At 38.2% G+C, this 21,824-nt stretch overlaps 1 protein-coding gene across 5 annotated transcripts in view; it reads left to right on the top strand.

The window, feature by feature from the left end:
• Positions 1-8,610, top strand: part of LOC108148742 (nucleolysin TIA-1) — a 98,547-nt gene extending 89,937 nt beyond the window's left edge. For all 5 annotated transcript variants that reach the window (XM_017275933.2, XM_017275931.2, XM_017275934.2 and 2 more), the window contains exons 5-9: positions 4,708-4,810; positions 4,892-5,084; positions 7,367-7,711; positions 8,252-8,420; positions 8,484-8,610. In XM_017275933.2, the coding sequence (XP_017131422.1) occupies positions 4,708-4,810; positions 4,892-5,084; positions 7,367-7,711; positions 8,252-8,420; positions 8,484-8,525 (852 nt within the window). In that variant the 3' untranslated portion in view covers positions 8,526-8,610. The remainder of the gene's footprint in view (positions 1-4,707; positions 4,811-4,891; positions 5,085-7,366; positions 7,712-8,251; positions 8,421-8,483) is intronic.
• Positions 8,611-21,824: the final 13,214 nt, after the last annotated feature.

Consider the following 21,824-nt stretch of genomic DNA (forward strand, 5'->3'; position numbering starts at 1 on the left):
TTTCCCTGAATGCGTCCATGTGTCGTGGTGTCTATGTGCAGGCGGGATTATCCCCTTTTTGTGTGCCTTTTTTCACCTTCTTTCGGTACAGTTTTTCCTTTTCCGCCCGGCCTTTTCCGTTCTTGGCACAAACCATTTCCTTATTGTTTTAATAAACATTGAAAATGTCTTGCTGTCTCGGCTTACGGTTGTTTTTCTATGTATACTAGTACACACAAAACATCAGCCGCAACCAGCGGCAGCCCCCATTTTGTGGCCATAAGATAAAGGGCTCGATCCCGGCGAGATCCACATGAAAAGTATGACAAAACCCTTTTAAACCACTTAAAAATTCTTCAACTTACTTTTGCTTTTCTTCATTCGCTTAATGAAGGTATTTCGCCTTTTTGGTTCCCTCCCAAAAAACTTTGCTAAGCCCCGCCTCATTTCCGTTGTTAGCCATGGTCCGCAGCATTAAAGGCTTCTGCGCCTTATCAAGTAATCAATATTTACAAAAGGTTTCGGTCTCAGTTGACTTTACACAAGTTTCGCTGCAAATTGAATCTGTACGCAACGAAAAATGTTCTTAAATTTTGAGAGTCGCGAGCGGAGGAAAAGTTTTTGTCCACCAGCCATGTCCATGAAAATTAATTAACTTATACCGAAAGCGGAAGTTGTCATTTAGGAAATTTTCCAGCGACAAGGAAAAACTTCGACACAGGCCTGAACTTTTAATCAAAGGGGAATTAATTTGTGAACTGGTACAGAAAGAGGAACAAGAGCGATACAAAAACAAAAAAATGATGACTAAGAAACTTAAGCTTTTTAATATAGCATAAATTCGATCTGAAAACTAATAATTAAGCTTTCTTTTAGACACATTTATGATATTTTCTTTCTGTGCAAGGCATGATGGTTGTCACAGCGACAGACCGGAAAAACGATTCAAGTTTTCCCCCTATTAGCTGCAAATTTGCCATTCACCATTAATTAATTTCGCCCAGGCAGAACAAAACAACAGCAAAAGCCGCACCGCACCGCACCGCACACAAAGAAAATGTGTCGCTCCAACTGCCAATGATGCGAGAATGGGCCAAAAACCCAAAGCCTAAGCAGTTTTCATTGTCGTCTGTCTACAACTTGACCCAATGCCGTAGATTTGCAATTAGCTTCGACGTTCTTGCCAACAACAGTTTTGGTTTCGATTTGAGCTTGAGTTTTGGCCCAGGACTTTCATAAATAGTTTGACAAGTCGTAGTGGGTGCCATATTGCGGTTGTCGAGCTTCAACTTGAGCAAGATGAATGGCCAAATTACTCGAGAGACTCTTAAGCCCCGAAATTGTGTTATAATCAACTCATTAGGGGTGCTTGGAGATTTCCGAATTGAAATGGATTGACTGTGACCTGGAAATTCACGCATTTTGCACCTTTTTAATGAAGGTTGCGGAAATACTAAAATGGTAAATAGTTCGGGCTTGGAGAAAAGTATTCTTATACTCATACGAGGTTAAATGGAGTTCTCGTGATGTAATAGGCTTTTCGTAATAATGATTTTCCTCATAACTATATAGAAAAGCTAACATTTTGTATCATTGTAATAATTTTAAATCCATTTTTTGTACTCCCAAACTAAAAATTTATTTTACTTATTTTTGGCCACATTATTCTGTTAGCTTTAGTTTACTTTTTACAAGAATCCACTTCCTGTTTTCTAAGCAATTTACCACCAAAATGATTGATAAAGTTTCCTAACTTAAAAGACTTGTTAAAGCTGGTAGAAAACTGAAAAAACTCAACCGAAAATGTCCGTTGCAGGATGGACAAAAGTTCGTGTGTGTCTGGACTTGGCCATTGCATTAGCCATGGTAAAAGTTGCACTAACAATCTCCGTCTCAAACGCCTTCCTCTAATCCTCACACAATCATGGCCAGAACCGTACGTTTGTTAAGACAATTTTCATTGACACATGCGATTGCAATTGGAATTGGCAAAGAAGGCGGGGCAGCAATTGCAACTGCCCTCTGTCTGTCCTTTGATAAGTCCTGGATGATGTTTCCCGCAGCGAAGGCAAAAAATACCAGGTTTTAAGCTGCCGTAAAGTAAATGGTGAAATATTTAAATAACATTTCATGCACGGTGGTAAATCGCAGGACGAAGGGTATTGTTGTTTGCTGGACTTGTTCTTGTTGTGGTTGCCATTGTTGTTGTTGCTGCTGTAAGGGGGAACGTGAGTGTATATGTAATCAACGATGCGTATCGCTTAAAAAATGTAAAATTTATAGTTTATGCAAATATGAAAAATGCAACTGGCAATGCATAAAAATGCGCACGCACGCAAACTGAGCGACGTTGCCCGGGAACAAACGCACACTTGCACACACATCCTGCAAACACACACAGTTCACACACCGAAGGCACCCTCACACTCAGACACACACACACACACACATATGCAGACATTAAATTACGGCCAAAGTTGGGCGACAGTTGCGTGGTTTATCGCTGACGGGGCAGGCACTCAATTGTTGACTTTTGCTCAAGTGGTTAAATTAAAGGTCCAAGAAAACCAATACACAGCAATTTATGCTGGAGGAATTAAAGCCCCATGTAAATGCCATTTTACATTCGACAAATTTTATTATGAAATTACGTTTATTGATAATTTTCTTAACGAGAAGTAATCGGAAAATGGTCGAGTTATGAGAATGCATGGGATGTCGTAATTTACAGTTGAACAAATGCGAGTTTTGAATTATAAGTCACTTCCATTGAACTTTTCTCACGGGAATAAATTCTTGATTTAACTGGAAAATTAACTTGAGCTCATTTCTATTGTAAATATTTTAAAAATAAATGTATGTATATATATTTTGAAGCTCAGTTCCTAGGAATATTAATCCACTTAACAACTCATTCTACTAATTTTAAAATCATTTTTAAAAGTTCATTGATATATATTTGTTGTATCTGTGTCAATCAGTCGCTTTTAATTTTTTTTTTTTTAAATTTGTAAATACCGAATAATGACTCATTATTTTTATTTTACATGGTATGTTTTTAGCCAGGGATATTCAACTTAACATTTCCATAATGCAATTTTATCTGAATTTAGACTTGACCTTGGAACATATTCTTTTGTTTTTCCTTTAAAACACATCAGCTTTATCAGTAAATTCGATACTTAGTAACGGAAAATGTTGCAAATATGGATAAACTTTAATAGCGGTTAGCAATTACAAACTCCCTCGAATGAAATCTGCTCTTGAAGCCCCTAGAAAGTTTTCCTCTTACGAAAGTTCGGATCTACTTTCGTTTTGAAAACGGCGTTTTTCAGCCGGTGCACGTCAACGCTGATTTCGAGCGTTGCACGTAGCCGCCACAAAGAGTAGGAAAATTAATGGAAAAACAGGAAAAAAGAAAATGAAAGACGAGGGGATAACAAGGTGGATGGGTGGGCTGTTGTAGGTGCCTAGTTACAGTTGCTGCCAGCCGCATTCGTTTCCGGATACGGATGTGGATGTGGATTCGACTGTGCCGCCATTTAAAGGACGTGCAACGAGCAGCTGCAGCGTCTGCAGCGCCGCAAATACCATTATTGCATTGCATTGCTTTAGCTGCCTCGGTCTTTTAATGTGCCGCAAGTAAATTGCTATGAAACGCCCACCAAGCACACACATACTCAAACACACACCCCTCTTAGACACACACGCACACACCATCACATAGAAAGTTGACTGCATGCAAGACCTTCTGGCAGTTGCAATCATTTCGGCATGAATCACGTTTGATACGCACGAATTACCTTTTATGCGAAATTGAAATTATAATTTGTGCATGGCCTTGTAAATGCTACGTGCAGTGCCACCGCCCACTTTCCACCTTCTTTGCCTTACTTTACTTTACTTTGGACACACACAGCCAAGAAAATCAAAGAGCAGCAGCAACAATGTCGCCTGCTAACCACAAGGAGCAACTTTCCAGCCATCGCGATTGTTTTCCCTTGTTTTTTTATTTTTTTGAATCTGCCATGGCACTTAAAGAAATCATATAATAGTAAATTTTAAGACTGTGGGATAATAAAACTGTGGGAATAGTTTAAAAGAATTTAATACATTTTTTAAACTACAATCATTCGAAATATATCAAGACATTTCCCGAAAAAGAATAGTATAAACAAGAATTTAATTGGGAAACGTAAATATAAAAAAATCATAGTAATATTTAAAAAATTTCAAGATTTTTCTGAAAAAAAATTAAATTCTAGATTTGTATTAGAAACGTAAAGTTGTTATGTTCAAAGTTTAAAGCAATTTGTGTACCGTGTCTTAAACATAAACTTTTAAAATATTAAAACAACAAAAATCAAATATAATATATTAAAACAAATAAATCTAAGAGACACTATTATAATTAATAGTTTTTCTAATATATTTATTATAAAGAATATAACATTACAAAAATATAAAAAATCAATTATTAAATCACTTGCCTTTTTACTGCCATTATTCAACGATTTTTCAATTTTTTTTTTCAAGTGCGCTGCTACTTTTGTTGTTTTTTCTCAACACTTTACAAGCTGTTTGTTTATAAATTTTGGGTTGGCCTCGCTGAAAAAGCAGGCAAAGTCTTAGCAGCCGCTGTAAGCGGCTTAAGCGGCTAGACAAACCCGCGTAAATGGGATGGGCTTTTAGCTAATTGCGCTCTCCATTTAATTTGGCTCGTTGCAGGAGGCGGAAACCGCCATCACCGCAATGAACGGGCAATGGCTGGGCTCGCGCTCGATACGCACAAATTGGGCCACACGAAAGCCGCCGGCAACCAAGGCAGACAGTGAGTATTTCGTCCCCCATCGAACATCTCAATCCATCGCAGCATCCCGCATCTCATTGTCATCATATCCGCTCGTTGCAGTGAACGCCAAGCCGCTGACCTTTGACGAGGTCTACAATCAGAGCAGCCCCACCAATTGCACGGTCTACTGTGGCGGCATCAACGGAGCCCTATCCGGCTTCCTCAACGAGGAGATACTGCAGAAGACCTTCTCGCCCTACGGCACAATACAGGAGATACGGGTCTTTAAGGACAAGGGATATGCATTTGTGCGGTAAGTGGACTGGCTGGGAGTATGTGCACACAAATTGGGGAAATATAGCAGCTTAAAAGCCAAGTCAACACAAGCTGTTGGTTAATATAACATTTGTGTAAGACCACTGTGCGTATGAGTCATTTTTAAATAATTTATTACTTATCCGTACCGTTATTTAAGTTAGACAACTATGCGTATGAGTATTTAAAAGACTTATGCCCTAGCTGAATAACTTAAAATTATTTTGCAAAATGTAAGCAATTTGTATTGGGTATTTAGTTTTAACTTAACGTTGTCCTTTGTCTAATTAAAATACAAATGTTATTAAAATATATATGTAGTCCGTAAAATTTTTCGTAGTTCCTTCCATTAGTTAAGAAAAGAAATAACGATCCAGCAATCGCTCAAATAATAGAGCAATCAATGAACAGTCTACCTCCGGTCGCTTTTTCCCCTTTCTCTTTCTGCCCTCAAAAGTGTGCTACATTAACCCTTTGTTGTCCGCCATTTTGATTTGGCTCCTGTGTGTGAGTGTGAGTATATCTGTGTCTGTGCGTGTGCTGCGGTCGGTGGTGTCAGCGTCATCGCAGTATTCCCATTGACGTTGTCGCCTAGTGCACACACTCCATATCAATGTGTGTGGCCCCCATCCGAAACCGTCCGCCGTTAATAAATCAACAACACATTTACACTAGACAACAAAAACAAGCGCTACAACAACGAGAGGCAAATTTGAAGTAACAAACAGAACAATGAACCGCAAAGGCAAAGGGCAAAAACCAAAAAAAAAGCTACCAACGAGCAAAAACCCTACTAAGGAGTCGTCGGTGCTGGTGGTGGTGCAGTGGTGCCAGTGGTGCTGCTGGTGTTGGCGGTGGAGATCGCAGCTGCCGTCACGAATGCTGATAGGGTTTTAATGGCAGCCGTTGGCCCACGACGGACTGAGTTCACCCCACCGAAACCAAAAGGGGAGATACGAATAGGATTGATGCACTTAAAAAAAATGTTGTTATGTGTAATCATGTATTTTAATGAAATTAGGAATTTAACAATTTTTTATTGATTGATAAGCGAAAATCGATTTTGATTTATACTTACCTTTAATATTAATATATTTTTTTTTTAAATTTATATATTCCACTTTAAAATGTACCTTAAAAAATAATTTCAAGTAACTGAGCCATTGATATCTTTCATGGTATATAAAGATTTTATTGACTTTAAGATTTTAATATTTTTGAAATGCCGTATAAACATGTATTTGACCAGCTAAGAATACTTTTAAGCAAGTCGGCAATAGAAACTATCTTTATTTATCTTATTTTAATAAAATATTAATTTTACTAAAACTTGCCAATTATTATTTGTAGTTTAACATAGATCGTTGTGCAAAATACTCCTCAAATATATTTTTAAGTGCAGCCATGAAGTGTGATGAGAGCGAGGGGCGGGCAACCAACGCATTGCAGTTGCTGGCCATGTCCATGGGCGCCTTTTGTGCACTGCTCCAAAACTCATTTGTGTGTTGCAAACGTGATGCTAAAAAAAATGGCGAAGGGGAAAACAAAAAGGAAAGCCATGGAGAAAGTGAGTGAAAAGGGGCCGTGGCGAAGCAGAGGCATTGTTTGGCATTTTGTAACATAATGAGCTCGGGGACTACAAGTGCAGCAGCAGCTGTGGCAGAGTTGCTGCATCATTATAACCAATCCAGCAACAGCGAAACAATTCCACAGACGCTTGTACCACTTTTGCGCTTTGTTGCCGCAGCGGGTTAAGCGGAAATTAAACCAGGCCAATCCGCTTTCTGCCCAAAAAAAAAAAATAAAAATATTTCCTTATTGTAATAAAAATATTCCTTTTAGATTTTATGTATACTTTAAAGGGTATTTTAATTACAAAAAAAATGGTAAACTATTACCAGAAGTAACTATTTTACTTACTATTTTTTTAACAGTATATAAAACTACTTTAAGTTTTACTTTATTAAGAAAAGTTTTGATTATTTTCACATTGCTCATTTTTGATTGAAAGAAATTATAATTATTGTTAGCAAATATACATTTTCATTGGTTTAGATAAAAAAATATTAGGGATTGAGCGTTAAATTTTGAGATTTATATTATAATATATATTAGGAATTGGTCTACAAAATTTAAGATTTAGGTTAAGATTTGATTAAAAGTTTTGTATTTTTTTAAACAAAATTTTAGGAGCTTACCCACAAAGGACTCTTTTTCTAATCAAAAAGTGTACATTATTGATGTTTAAAATCGCATATCCTTTTTACTGTACCCACACAGCTTCTCCACCAAGGAGGCGGCCACCCACGCCATCGTGGCTGTCAACAACACGGAGATCAACCAGCAGCCGGTGAAGTGTGCGTGGGGCAAGGAGAGTGGCGATCCCAACCACATGTCGGCCATTGCCGGCGGGGCCTTGGCCCAGGGATTTCCCTTCGGCTCAGCGGCAGCGGCGGCCGCAGCGGCCGCTTACGGACAGCAGGTGGCCGGATACTGGTACCCGCCGGCACCCACATATCCGGCGGCAGCCCCCGCCAGCGCCCTCCAGCCGGGCCAGTTTCTGCAGGGCATGCAGGGATTCACCTACGGTCAATTCGCCGGCTACCAGCAGGCGGGATATATGGGGTGAGTTCCGCCACTCTCTCTCTCTTCCACCAAAAATAACCGTATATCAAATATTTGAAAATTTACCAACCATGACGTTTTTTTTCTGACAAAGAACATTTACCTTCATTAAAAATCTTATTAAAAATATTCCAAAATTCCAAAATCTATACTTATAGTCCTAAAAATAATGACTAAAATATTTTGTTTCTATAACATTTTTTCATATTTAATTTTATGACAAACCTTATTAACAAAAGGTATTATATTATAATAACTCCTTTAAAACGTGTACATTTAATGATTAACTATACTGTAAATCTATTGTTTTACAAACTAATTCGAGTCTTACATTTTTATAATCTAATAACCTGATCTCATAGACTTCCTTTTACACATTCTTTGTATTGTCCTATATAAGATTTTGAGATTTAACATTATTCGCAATTCTTTTGCTTAATAAAATGTTAAAAATTTTAGATATTTTTAGTCTGTGTGAAATCATTTCTCCTTGCCGAATTGTGTATTAATTATTTCCTTTGTATTTTTTCTCCATTTCAGAATGGGCGTCCAGCTGCCGGGCACCTGGCAGAGCGTGCCGCCCCAGCCGCAGCTGGCCAGTGCAGCGGGGGCCACCGCTCCGCAGATCACCCAGAGCGTGGGCAGCGCATTGCCTCAGGCGGCCGGAGTGGTGGCCTATCCGATGCAACAGTTCCAGGTCAGTCCGCAGGTGAGTGCACCCCATGGGGATTTTCATTTGATAATCGGTGCCTAACGATTGTGAATCGCTTAGCTGGCGGAGGACGAGTGGCTGGCGCCCAGTCTGCTCGTGTAGCTGCCATGAGGGATGGCCATGTATCCCACACAGCAGCAGCAACAGCAACAGCAGCAGCAGCAGCAGCTGCAGCAGCAACATGAGCAGCAGACGTCCGGGGAATATGTGAAGGAGCCACCCTACCAAACGCAGCAGCAGCAGCAACACCACCAACTGCAGCAGCAGCACCACCAGCAGCAACACTATATCCCCCAACTGTACTATCCCTCGCACTGGGTGCAACAGCAACAGCAACAGCAGCAGCAACAGCAACAGCAACTGCAGCAGCAGCAGGTAGCAAACAACGAGCAACAGCCACAGCAGCAGCAGCAACAAACCCAGGTTTATGGCATGCCCGAAGTGTAAAAAGAGGCAGCATTATGTAGTAAACAAAATCCAGCCCTAGATTAGGGGGAAATGCAAGTGCAACAGCAGCAACAACCACACAGGCCAGCAAGTGCAATAGTCATAATCCAAGTTGATCTAATCAATCGAAAAACCGAAATGGTTAACCCGAATACCAAAGTTATGTATGTGTGTTATTTGTGTCTATTTTTGGTGCTGCTTTCCTGCGGTTCGGGAAAGTCGCCTCAGTAAGAAAAACAAAAGAATATAACGACAGACAAAGAAAAACCAAAAGCTCTAAACGTATTTTAGTAGGTATAACAATATACACGAGTATGTAGGTATGTATATACCAGAGTAAGAATAGAGTGGGTGCTATTTAGAAAGTGGTTATGATTTCAAAGAGGGCTTATGTTTCATATAGCAGAAAAAGCGTAACAAAACAGAAACTAACATTTAAGTGTAGCCTAAGAAAACAGACAAAGGTTAAGAGGAAAATGTTTCGTTGACTGAAAATTCATTTGGAAAACGTGCCCCATCATCGATGTGCAGTTCATAAAACCGATGATTTTTCAATAGATTCTATTACGATGATCATTTCACCGATATATCGATGTGCATAGGACTAAGAACTAGCAAGTAGTCATTAGCTTCTATCAGTTGATTCACGATTATGAGTGTTTATCCAGCATTATCTAGAGAAATATCACAGCAAATGTACTAACTGAGTTAAACACCGACAGCTAAGCCAAAAAACCAAAAAAAAAGAAAAACACTCACACAAGAAATCGAGTAGATAATTGCACTGAAAAAAAAACCGAACGGATCGATCGCGCCAGAGAATATATAGAAGGACCCATGACTAGATAAAACTATATATCCTAAACGATATCCATAGAAGAGGCTACTACACATACACACAGGCGCATGCATACGCGTGCACGCACACATACAAACACATAAGGAACCTTAATCATGTATCTGTGTTTGTGTAACGTGTAAATGTATTAAGGGCAACCTATAAGAAAGTAAAAAAAAATAGCGAAATATTTAGACAAGGACATGAAAGGAAAACGTGTAGCAAAAGCAAAATACAAAGAGTAGTCAATGTTTAGCTAAGAATCGTAAGAGTAACTGTAACTGTAACACTATACACTAAAATGTAAACCTAAACAATTATTTATGGTATTTACAAAGATGGCAAAATGGCTAGGTCACGAAAAACGAAATTGAATACAAATTGTAAACTATTTTTTACATACCAAAGAAAACCAAAACGTCAAGAATAAGTAATTCGAAATTGAGGAACGGAAAAAAACTTATAAATCAAAATTAGAAAACTTTCAATTGGGTAGTCGGTAGTCGAAGTAGAGCCAAGATGAAGCGAGTCTAATTTCTATAAGTTGTGATGAGAGCAAATCGGTGTTACGGATAAAAGAAACTGATTTATTTTTTCAACTTGGCAGAACGTGTTTTTTTAGAGCCAACGACAAACTGTGCATCGCCGAATGCATCACTTTACATATATACAAATCTATATATATACACCTATATATATATATATACATATATATACTAAATGTTATTTGAGCAGACAAGAAAACTGTGTGTCAGAGCAAGCTATGCGTAAATATAAATATATAAATAATTAAAAACCATATGGAGAAACCAATGAAAATTAAATAAAATTGTAGCTGAACATATGTTGGAAATGTTGGAAAATTATGGTAAAATTACGAAATAAATATAATGAAATGGAAGGAAAAGAAATGCAAAAAATCAGAAATACTCTACGACATATACATAATAGCATAATTATATTTAATTATGTAAACATAGTTACGGTGTAAGCAAAAGGAATATAAATAAATGATTCAATGTTGTGTATGTACATATAAATATATTTGAAAAAAAAGATATATATAAAAACACATATAACTAAAAACAAGAAATATGTGCGCATAACAAAGGCAAACTAACAAAAAGGAAATTGTATTAATATTTGCATATAAATGTAAAAAAAATGCCGAGTGCAAACAAAGCTGCAGAAGTGCAACTGTTTTTGCAAAAGGCCCAGTGTAGACATATGATAGATCATAAAATAGCGCCATCAGACCCAACCAACCAACCCAACTATACGGCTATATAATTGCATTTGTGACAGCAGCAGAAAAATCCAAATACAAAAAAAAAATGCAAACATAAAAAAATGAGCAGCATAAAAAAGAGAATTATGAAAAGTGTGCGAGCAAAATACCATAATTATGTTAAGCGCCTATCAAAAGCCTATCCAATTCAATCAAAACCGAACGAAGCCCCCGGAACAAACCTACAATTACACATACATACACCGGCCCACACCGACACCCACACCCACACAAGCACACTTGAGTGTGTGGCTGCAAACACGTTAATATATGCATAGAAAATGGCGCTGCCAGCGATTGCAGTGCAAGAGAGAAATAATCAAATAAAATGGAAAATGTTAATCAAAAAACAGAAAAACAAAATTAAAAAACAAATGATTTGACGTCTTTTTATTTTTCTGGGGGAATAGCTCTTAGGACTGAAAACAGCGTTTGGAACCGATTAAGAAGGGAATGAGAAAATATTTAATTATAGATTTTATTAACTGAGTTCGCTGGATCAACCGAAAAACATCTTTAAAAGCCTTATATTATAGCTGGTAAAATTAAAATATTTTTTAAATAATTTAAAGTTGCTAATATTTGGTAGTTATTTTATTTATATTTATATTTTATACTTATAATTGTTTACCAACTTAGAGCCAATCTTATTTCAAGCTACTACTTTTAGGAACACAAAATGTTCTATAAATAAATGTTTTTAAATATATAAACTTCCATTTCCCTTACTAATAAAGCTTATAATTTTTATTTTACGTTACCATCTTTTCATTGCCAGTTATCCAACAGAAATCGATGTATTTCCATGACCTTAAAATTATTGGTAATTTCCATTCAGTATTGCGTAAAGTTATTTCAGAGCGATAAACTGAAAATGAATTTGCAATGCTAATTGGGAATAAGAGAAAAGCTGCTCCAAAGTCATCCACCCACAATCGATCCCCCGGAACAACAATTTCGGAGCAACCATTTTATTTTTCAGCAGCCCCGACACTGCAATCGTCGCATGCCAGTCACGTAAAATCAAAATTTTCCCCCATATGTGAGTGCACAGGGAAACAGAAACACAAAAGAAAAGAGAAACACTCGCAATGCGGCTCATTGCACAACGGGAACTGTACAATTTCAATATTTTACTGCATTTTGCACTTTGACCGTGTCTCTGGGCCTCTGTTATCCTGCTGTTCTACTGTAGTGCTGTCCTGCTGCCATGTCCTGTTTAATATGCGCGCCCAAAATGGCACAGCGCCGAAATATAAATAAAACAAATAGGCTTTCCCCCCCGTCGACGAACTATAAAGTGCACATGTTACTCATACGCCCCGTTGGCCGCACAGAACGCAACGCATTCGGCTCGAAATCGGGTGCACCGTAAAAGGGGAGGGTCCAAAGTAAGGGTGAACTGTACTTCTTAACAAACACTTGACTCACTTTACAGCAGTTTTAGTGGATAATTCTTTATACTGCCGCTTCCATGCAAAATATTCCGCAATAAAAACTAAGCGCATAAAATTTCACTGCATCATGTAGTTGCTCCGGCTTTTGTTTCTTTTTTTTTATACCTATTCTTTTCCCCTGTACAGTGCATTAAGAACGCCAAAAGGCAACTGCAGAAGTGCACCTAAGCTGACAAATATAAAAACTCCGAGTTTGCATGAAGACTTGCCGGGGCTTATTACGATGCGGGAGAATCCTTGCAGCCATCCAGGACCTTAACGATGCCTGACTGGGCTTCCTTTGTCTTTGCTTCCATTCCCTAAAACGCAATTCACCTTCCACCTTTTTATGCTCTTTTAATAGCACTTGTTTAGCAAGCAAACAACGCTTGCAACTTAAAAAACTCGCTTCTGCCCCCTACACACACACACACTAGCTTCAAATTTTTATAGCAAAAGTTTGAGTGTTTGTCTGTTTTATTAACCGTGCCTGACTGCCTGACTCGACTCCTTGGCGCTGCCAAAGTCAAAAGCCCAAGTTTTGGTTCTGTCTTATTCATAACACTCATACACACACACATACACACACATGGTTAAGCTGCATTCATGCTGCGTCACCAGCACCACCACAAAAGCTCTGGCACAACATTTTTATGTGTGTGAACCATCTTCGGAGTCGGCTGCTGCATTAATTGATTGCACCCTGTCCCTCTCGGTCTGTCTTAAATAAGCACAGAACGAATATAAGACCCCATTCGATTCAGATTTTATAAGCTTTAATTTTTTGTCAGGCGTTTTTAGAAATTTAGAAATTGAAGTACCCTTGAAGTCTATAGAAATCAAATGGCTTAAACCTTTCGTTAACAAGAAATTTAATCAAAGTGACATTTAACACAGATAGCAGACACTTTATAATAAAAAAGGCATTTCTTCCATAGTACATGGTCCTTGTTACTTGCTATGTTTTTAATTGAGGAAAGTCCCTTTTTTTAATATTTAGTTTAATTATATCTTTAAGAAAAATCAACTATTTAAAGTACGCTTTTTGCAAAGAAAAAGTTTTATTAGACTTTTTAATTTTTATGTTTATTTTCACGTACGTAAAAGAGAATAAATGGGCATTTCAATTTTTTATTAACATTAAAAATATAAAATTACTGAACAGCGTTTGAAAAACAAATAAAGATTTGGTGGAGACCAAAATTTTTTAGAAGATGTTAGGCGAAAAAAGACTAAGAACACTAATAATATTTAGACCAAGATAAAATGAACCTATACTTTTTGGCCTGTGCGATGTTTACTCGCCATCAAACTGCAGCATCGCACTACCAGCGATGCAACACCATCACCAGCTCACCGCAACGACAAACAACAATCTCGTTTTCGGAAAGCAAACGCTAATGCTAAAATTTTCCCAGCACTTGCCAAAGCGGTCGGGGGCGGCAAGCAAAAGGGGGCGTGTCTGGATGCGCGACCAAAAACCGCACAAGAGCGAGGCATCCATTAATTTTCGCACAACCGCAAAATTCAAAATTGTTTATAAAGCTACGCAGGATGCGGCGAAAACGACGGCAACGGCGGCGGCATCGGTGACACGTGCGGAGATAGAGTCAAAATCCCGCCATCCTGCTACTGCGTTAACCCATTGGTGGCCTTGGACAGAAGGCGAACGCGAAGCAAATCAGGGCCAATTGATTGAAGTCAAAGCGAAAAGTGTCGGCAAAAAAAGACATTCTAAGTGTCATTGTTCAGACCACACTTTTTATCGCTTTAAAAAAAATGGTTAAAATATAAACATCTCTATTGCTGAATTGGTGTCTTAAGGTAAGTCATCCATAACAATAAGTTAAAAAAATATGAATAACTTTTCATGGGCTTTACGATTTTTATGTTGTTAACTAATAAAACATCAAAAATATTTAAAGTTGCTTAATTTCTTTTAAGCCCCTGCTAAATCATAGGTTTTGCCTCACAATCTTACGGACTATATTGTTTTAGAGCATTTTTTATTTATCTTTTTGCTACTGTTAAGCATTTGCTAAATACATAAATTTATTTACTGCTCAAGAATATAATTCAATGCTATTTTTTTTATAAGCAATAATTATTGATTGGTATTTTTACAATTATAGGATAACAATATGGTTTCAGTGCACTGTATAATTATCTTTTAATATATTTTTAAATTTTAAGCATATGCGAATTATATTACTTTTTACTAATTAATAATATTGTTTAAACGGTTTCAACGGCTTTTTTTACAGTTATAGGAAAACGATATAAAACTATATTGTTTCAGTGCCCTTTATATTTATTTCCTTTTTCTTCTTTTAAGCTATTGCTTTACTTATCAAACTCATAAATTTGTTTTACAACTCAAATCAATTACAAATTTATCAGACTATATTGTTTCAGTGCACATTCTATTTATCTTTGCAATCTCCCACCCAGAGGTTCCGCCGCTGGGCTACTAAATTATACGCAGAATGGGGAAGGGAACCTCCAATCCCATTGACCCACACTGCCAGCTTTTTGGGTTCGATGCGTGGCCCAAGTTTTTAGCGCGATATCCGTCGGAGCTTCCTCTAAAACTGCGAACAAATTACGCAGAAAACTATTATCGTTAGGAGCATATGCGGCGCCGTTGGATGAAAGGCCAAAGGCCCGAACACACACACGGCTAACACACCTAAACCTACCATCCAGCATCCACCATCTAGTAACTACCCAAAACCGAATACCCAACCCATTCGCATGGCAAATGACTATGACAACGGCGCTTGAGTACCTAAATGCAGCTCCGTCTCCAGGATTCCCCTGCTTTTTGGCACACTCTCTGCATGCTGGGCTCGCCTATTTAGCCCTGTTGACTGTGCGAAACGAAGGTGTGTGTGGTGTATGGTGTGGGGTTTAGGGTGTGTGGTGTGTGCATATGCAATAACCACCAGCGCCGCTCGTCCACCGTTGAAGCTATCACAAATGGAAGAGCTCGCTTATTGTCTGCTTTTGTGTGTGGCCCAAAAACCATGTCTTTTTCCTCCTCCTCTTGTCTCCTTTCTACGATTTCCACTGGTCGCTGGCTGCGTGGAAATTGCTTTGCCATGTTAATGTTGTTAGTTGATTTCAGTTTTGGCTTTCAAAGCCGCCGATGACCTGGGGAGTGGACAATAGGGTCACAGCTCCGGGGGAGAGATGCAAATGGTGGCCAGAGGATCGAGGCTGGAGGACACTGGGCCGAGGTCTGGATTTCAGGTGATGCCAGCAAAGAGCATTGCCAAAATTGTTAAATACACGATGCCCCTGAAGCCACAGCGGGAGAGATACTATATGACGCACAGAGAAAATAAGTTACGATATCCGATTTATGCCCTTAAGGTCGAAAACCAAATAATTCGGAAACTAAATAAATAAATAAAAAAATTTTGTAGTTGTTTCGCCTAATTAAGTCATTGGTATCTTACGAAGCATTGGGCTAAAGAAAATAACATACAAATCTAAAAAGTACTTAGGAACCCTAAGCCAGAAATTATTGCTACAAAATCTCTTAAAAGTACTTTAGAAACGTAACGAACTTGTCATTTCAAAAATATGTTAGTTCAATATTTGTAATATATTTGACAATTTTAAACTGCTTGTTCAAATTAAATGTTTTTCTAATGATTAAAAAAATATTATTTTAAGTTTCAATTACTTTGAAATGGATTAATAGTTAGTTTTTTTTTGGTACTTGTTTGTTGTTTAATGACTAGCAATTTAAAATTCATTTAAAATAAATATTTTGTATGTCACTTACAAAATTATTTATAATTCGTTTATACATTTTTTCCCTAATAAGTTATTAGATAATTAAAAAGCGCAGATTAAAAAGTTTAATTAATACAGAAATATTATTTTGTTGAGTGCATAACTCCCCAAACTCATATGCAGTCTCCCTGTGTTTATGCCTTTGAGTTATGAGCGACATTCTGTTTTAAGGGGGCGTGGCGGCAGCAGCAGCACCGCCCACTTTTAATGGTAATAAAAACTAAAGCTGCTTTTGAGCGGTCATGAATTCGCCGTCGCTGCCGCTGCAGCTGCTGGCAAATGGCGAATGGCTGCTGGCAAATGGTGAATTGCGAAATGCGGATGGCTGATGTCCATCCGGCGGTGCGACAAAATGGCCGCTGTGCGCAACGGAAGTGCACTAAACTAAACTAAGCCAAATTAATTGCCAGCTGTGGTTTAATGTGCCAAACAAAACTTTGATTGCGCCCCCAGATACGGACTACGGGCTAAGGGCTAGGGGACATCCGAGCCGGATAATTTGCATATTGAACGCAGACCGCCGGGACGAAACGTCCGCTTCTAAAAACATGAAGGATTCGACACGAAAAGCTATTAATTCCTTTCAGGAGACTTTATTAAAGAACAAGCACACCAGCCTGTTCGAAACTGCAATAAAACCCGACCGAAACTTAACCCAACCGGCAAAACATCTAAGACCGAAAAAAGACATAGAGCACTAAAGGTGCATAAAAACAGGACGAGGAGAAAAGTGAGCGCACAGTGCGGGAAAATTAATGGTTCTGACATGGAATTTTAATAAAAATGCTTGCGTCTGGATAGCGAGAGAGGTGAAAAACTGGCCAGATGCAGACTCCTAATGCTCCGGCCACCGAGAAAGCTCAACTGCTCTGCCACGGGAAGCTTATTCTACTGCTTCAACTGCTGCTACTTGCTTCTGCTGGCGCTGTCATAATGCTGCAATTGTTCATTATCCACTAATGAACAAAAAGTGTGTGAAAATCGCACAGACAAAAACCTAAATGAAGAAAATGCCGCACAGCGTTCGCTGAGAGATGAAAAAGGACCAGCGACGAATGACACACGGGCGGTGGAAATGGAGTGCATGTGGATGTGGATGTGGAGTCATCCGAAGGCAAAGAAAGGCCTGGAACACGTTGCTCTGTCAGCAGGCAAAGAGTCAAAACACAAAGAGAAATACATTTTGAGTCTCGCAATATTTTCCTTTTTTTATTATAAAAAAGATATTGTTTCATCTCCCCTTATTTAAAAAATAAATTTTTTACATTTAGCATCAGCACGTGAAGAATGTTTTGAAATCAAATAAATTTTAGCGGAACCAATTAGAAGCAATATAATAATCCAAAATTGAATAGTATGATATTTAATCTAACCAAACATTAAAGGAGTTAATTCTTTAGGCTTGACAAAGTTAGTATAAGTGGATCCTTTATCTTATTCAAGTTAATTATTTTTCATCTAAAGTTGGTTTTTTAATTTTATTATGTATATATGTATTTATCAATTTTTAAACGAAATTGTAAAGTAAAATCCGATAAATTTTATATATAAGTATATTTCCTGATGATAATTTTAATATTTAACTTTTAAAGGTATAATAATTTTCGGAGTACATAACAAAATTTTATGTGGTGTGTTCCAAATGAAAAAATTTTTATCATGACACTTTCTCAACTTAGACAAGATCAGACTTCAGTATTTTTAATTTATTGGGTACATTCAATTAAATATATATTTTTTTTCGTTTTTTGATGAAATGTATTAATAGCATAGTTAATAATTGGACTTATTTCTTTAAGTAATAGTATTCCAGCTAATTAACCAGTTTCCTCATTATATCCACAAAATACTCCCATTTTTGGCACAGTGCAGGCCAGATCCAAGCGGCAATGGCTTTAATTTGCGCTGCTTCTCGCACGTTTCCTTATTTGCCATCTGTATTGGGGCCAGGTCTCGAAGGAGTGGGTCTGAGGCCATAGTTCTAGGGATCTGGGGGCTGGGCTTTTCTGTGAGGGTCGGCAGACGTTGCTTTGAGTGCATTACGTGGAATTTTTGAAGCACTTAAGCTGCGCCATAAAATGCTGCTGCTGGTGGTGATGCCGTTTGCTTTGCAGCAACCAGCAACTCGCTTTCACATGTGACAGTTGCAGTTGCTACCTCCAAAGTCTCCAAATCCTTGGTCCTTATGGTCCTTTTTCGTCCTTTTGGTCCTTGGTGGATCGGCCCAGCGCTTTTGTCTGCGGCGTTTTTGTTCGTGCGGCATTTTCTAATGACAATTGTTTTGCAATATAAATTGCACAAGTGCGCAATATTTGCCTTTGTTTATGCGAAAACTTCAGCATTGCCTAGACTCATGCGCCTGACACCTGCCACCTGACCTGCACCCATACAAAAAAGGGGGAAGTGGTAGATGGTAGATGCTAGATGGTAGACGGTAGAAAGCCAACCATTTGTCTCGCAATGCACGTCGCCCGAAGCACAGCCCCTTGGATCTCCATCTCCTACATTTTGGCCTTTATCTCGGGCGCTTCTTGTTTCATTACGCCGACTGAAACGACTGGAAATCCCGAAAGACCGAGTAGCAGCAGTTGCATTCAATGGCTTTTGTTGGGGTCGTGATATTTGCTAAATTAAATGACGTGAGTTATGAGATACGATTTCTTGACCGGATTTTCAGTTTCAATGGGGCAGACATGTTGCAGGCCTTTACGTAACACACATGAGATAATTTCATTATTCTTACAAGAATTGATTAGAATCTTGGCTAAAAATTACCGGTCATATAACATTCAGCTTCTTAAGTTGTCAAAACAGGTTAAGAGGAGTCCCTATAAATAATTGTATTAAAAGATTAAATGTGTGTATTGAAAACACATCTACATAAATAAATATATTCTATTTTAAATAAAAAATAAATTAAATTTCAATACAAATATTAAGCACCTAAGCTTTTGTATTTTTCATTTTATAACCTCTTGCACTCGAAGCTTTATTTAAATCAAAATAAAATTCGAAACACTATGTAGAACTAACTAAAGTTTAATTTATTTTCGAAAATAAAAAAGCACAGAAGTTTAATGTCAGAAACATTTTCCAACTTGGAAGGGTCATTAAATAAAATCGCAGACAACTGACATTGAGCTTAGTTGATTTCTCGACAGGCGGGGAGTACGACATGCAGTGGGTGACGATTTTATCCCTATTTGCATATCATTTTGCAAGTTAACGGTGAGTGCACTCACCACAAACACACCTACACTCTCCCTCACACTCACACACATCTACCCACAAAAAAGGACACGGCTCAGTTAGTGGTGCGTGCATGTTTCTGCGGTGTTGGCAGTTGAATGTTGGCAGGCTGTCCGATGCGGATTTTAAAATGCGCTCCGAGCACTGCAAATATGTAACATTATGCTAATGTAAATTTATTGTTTAGCAAAAAGTGGGCGGAAACTGAAGAAGTAGGTGTGGCCACAAACCACGTTTGCTGGGCAGGTCAACGCGGTAACCGCTGCGGCACCACAACGTGGCCCTCACGACACCACCGTATCTGCACCACCCACAATTACACTGGAACAAATTACTAATATATCATTGAATACTACTGGGGAAAAACAACATTTTTTATTTACATAATATAAGAATACTTAAGTCAGTACCATTGTCTTGTAGCGAGGATACTAGTGAAATTTTAAATTTTTATAATATTAAAATGCAAATATTTTTGTAAAATTCAAAATACCAACAAAAGTTAAAAATAATAACTACGGTAAAGCAAAAGCTTATTTTAAATACAAACGCACAAAGAATAATATATATAAACATTTGTTGTCACAAAAAATACGCTAATATATATTTTACGAATGTTTCGATTTTTTTTCAGATGCACCTCGACAGTGCAGTGGCGTATAATAAATCTAATTTGCGTCGGATCTAATGACTTTGTCCAGGCACGGGCCTCGCACTCAGCCGCCAGCATCAACGTGAAAATAGTGGGCGCCTCGAATGCTGGCCCCTAACGAGGCACTCGGTGGAAACCTGGGCTATTTGGCCACCCGACTACCTGGCCAGGAGATGGAAATGGAGATGGAACCGGAGACAGGGGCAGCGATGACATTTAAGCCGTTGTTGCCTCGGCAATTTGAGCCAGCCCTATTTTTAGGCTGCCTCGCAAAGTGCCTCATAAAGTAATTAAAAGCGTTAATTAGAATTATGTGACTAAATTAATGCGTAAATCGTAAATTAAACAATGCGACCAAACGTTGTTGTTGGCTCTTTGAGGCCTGTCCTCGTGAACCATTAAGCCATCCAACTATGATGGGATTGTCTGGTCTACTAACAACCCCATCTAAAGGAAATCTCGTTCATCAAAGGCATTTCTCGCTGACTAAGCGAAAAAATATATATTTTCAATAAATTGTAGCTCATCTGACAAATGAATGCTGAAATCGAGTGCCTGACAAGGGTGTCGCCAATGCAGCCCCTTTACACATGACACGCATATTATATATAAGCATTTACATTCGAAAAAAAAATATGAAGAATGAGTCTGTGAAACATTTGTTGCTTCGTGATTTGGCTGATTTATACTCTTTGATAAGTACTTCCCCAGCTCTAGTAGAAGAAAAGCAAGCACATAGTCTGATAATCAGGAGCGCAGCAGCTTGATTGGCCCAATAAAAGGCATGAAACTGCCGATTTGAACGCCAACAAAAATGTGTGGGTATGCACTCAGTATGTTTATGCCTAGAAATGTAGGATATTTATTGAATAAATTTCTTTAAGGTATATTTAAAAATTAACCAATAGAAAAACATAAAACTTTGTAGTGTTATTATCTTTTACCATTTTTTAAAAACTTTTCAATTGGGATTTTTCCAGAGAATAACTCCGCATAAATCCAGTAAACATAAGCAAAGGAAGTCCAACAGCAATTTACATTTTCGATGCCATCGTGCTTGCTGAACTTAAATATTTTGCCAATGCCCTGGCATTTTGATTTACAACCCCCCGAAAAATGTTAAATTTTTCCACTGAAATAAATCCCCTCTTCCGTGGGCCCAGCTAAGCGATCCTAATTTGCTTTGTATTCCGGACTGGAGGCGATGCCCCCCAACTTTTGCAGACATTCCCACTGTTTGGCATTCATTCATTTCATTTCATTTGATTTCGTTCCGTTTCATTTTTGGATACGCATTTCACGAGAAATGATTTATTAAAATTCCACAACGCAGCAGTTGAGAGATGAGATCCTGTTCGGAGAGCCTCAATGACATTAATAATGGAAATGCCTTTCAGCCGTCTCCGTTGGGCGGACTCCCATAAGTATGCAACAGTTTGGCATCTGGCCTTAAAATATTTACGGTCTCTTCGGCATGCATGCTAAACTTTGCCAGCAATTGACCTCGGTCAAGCATAAACAAAAAGAGGCAAGCCAAAAAACCAGAAAGGAAAATTCATTCGCTTTGCCAATGCCAAATTATTCAAGTCAAACAAGGCCGACAACTCACCGGTTGTGATGCATAAAATATGCAGCAGCCTTTGCGAAGGCGGCTTCAAAAACCCAAGAAATTTCTATGAGTTCGATT

The sequence above is a fragment of the Drosophila elegans genome, unplaced genomic scaffold (assembly GCF_018152505.1).
Source record: "Drosophila elegans isolate 14027-0461.03 unplaced genomic scaffold, ASM1815250v1 contig_476, whole genome shotgun sequence".
NCBI classification, from domain to species: Eukaryota; Metazoa; Arthropoda; class Insecta; order Diptera; family Drosophilidae; genus Drosophila; species Drosophila elegans.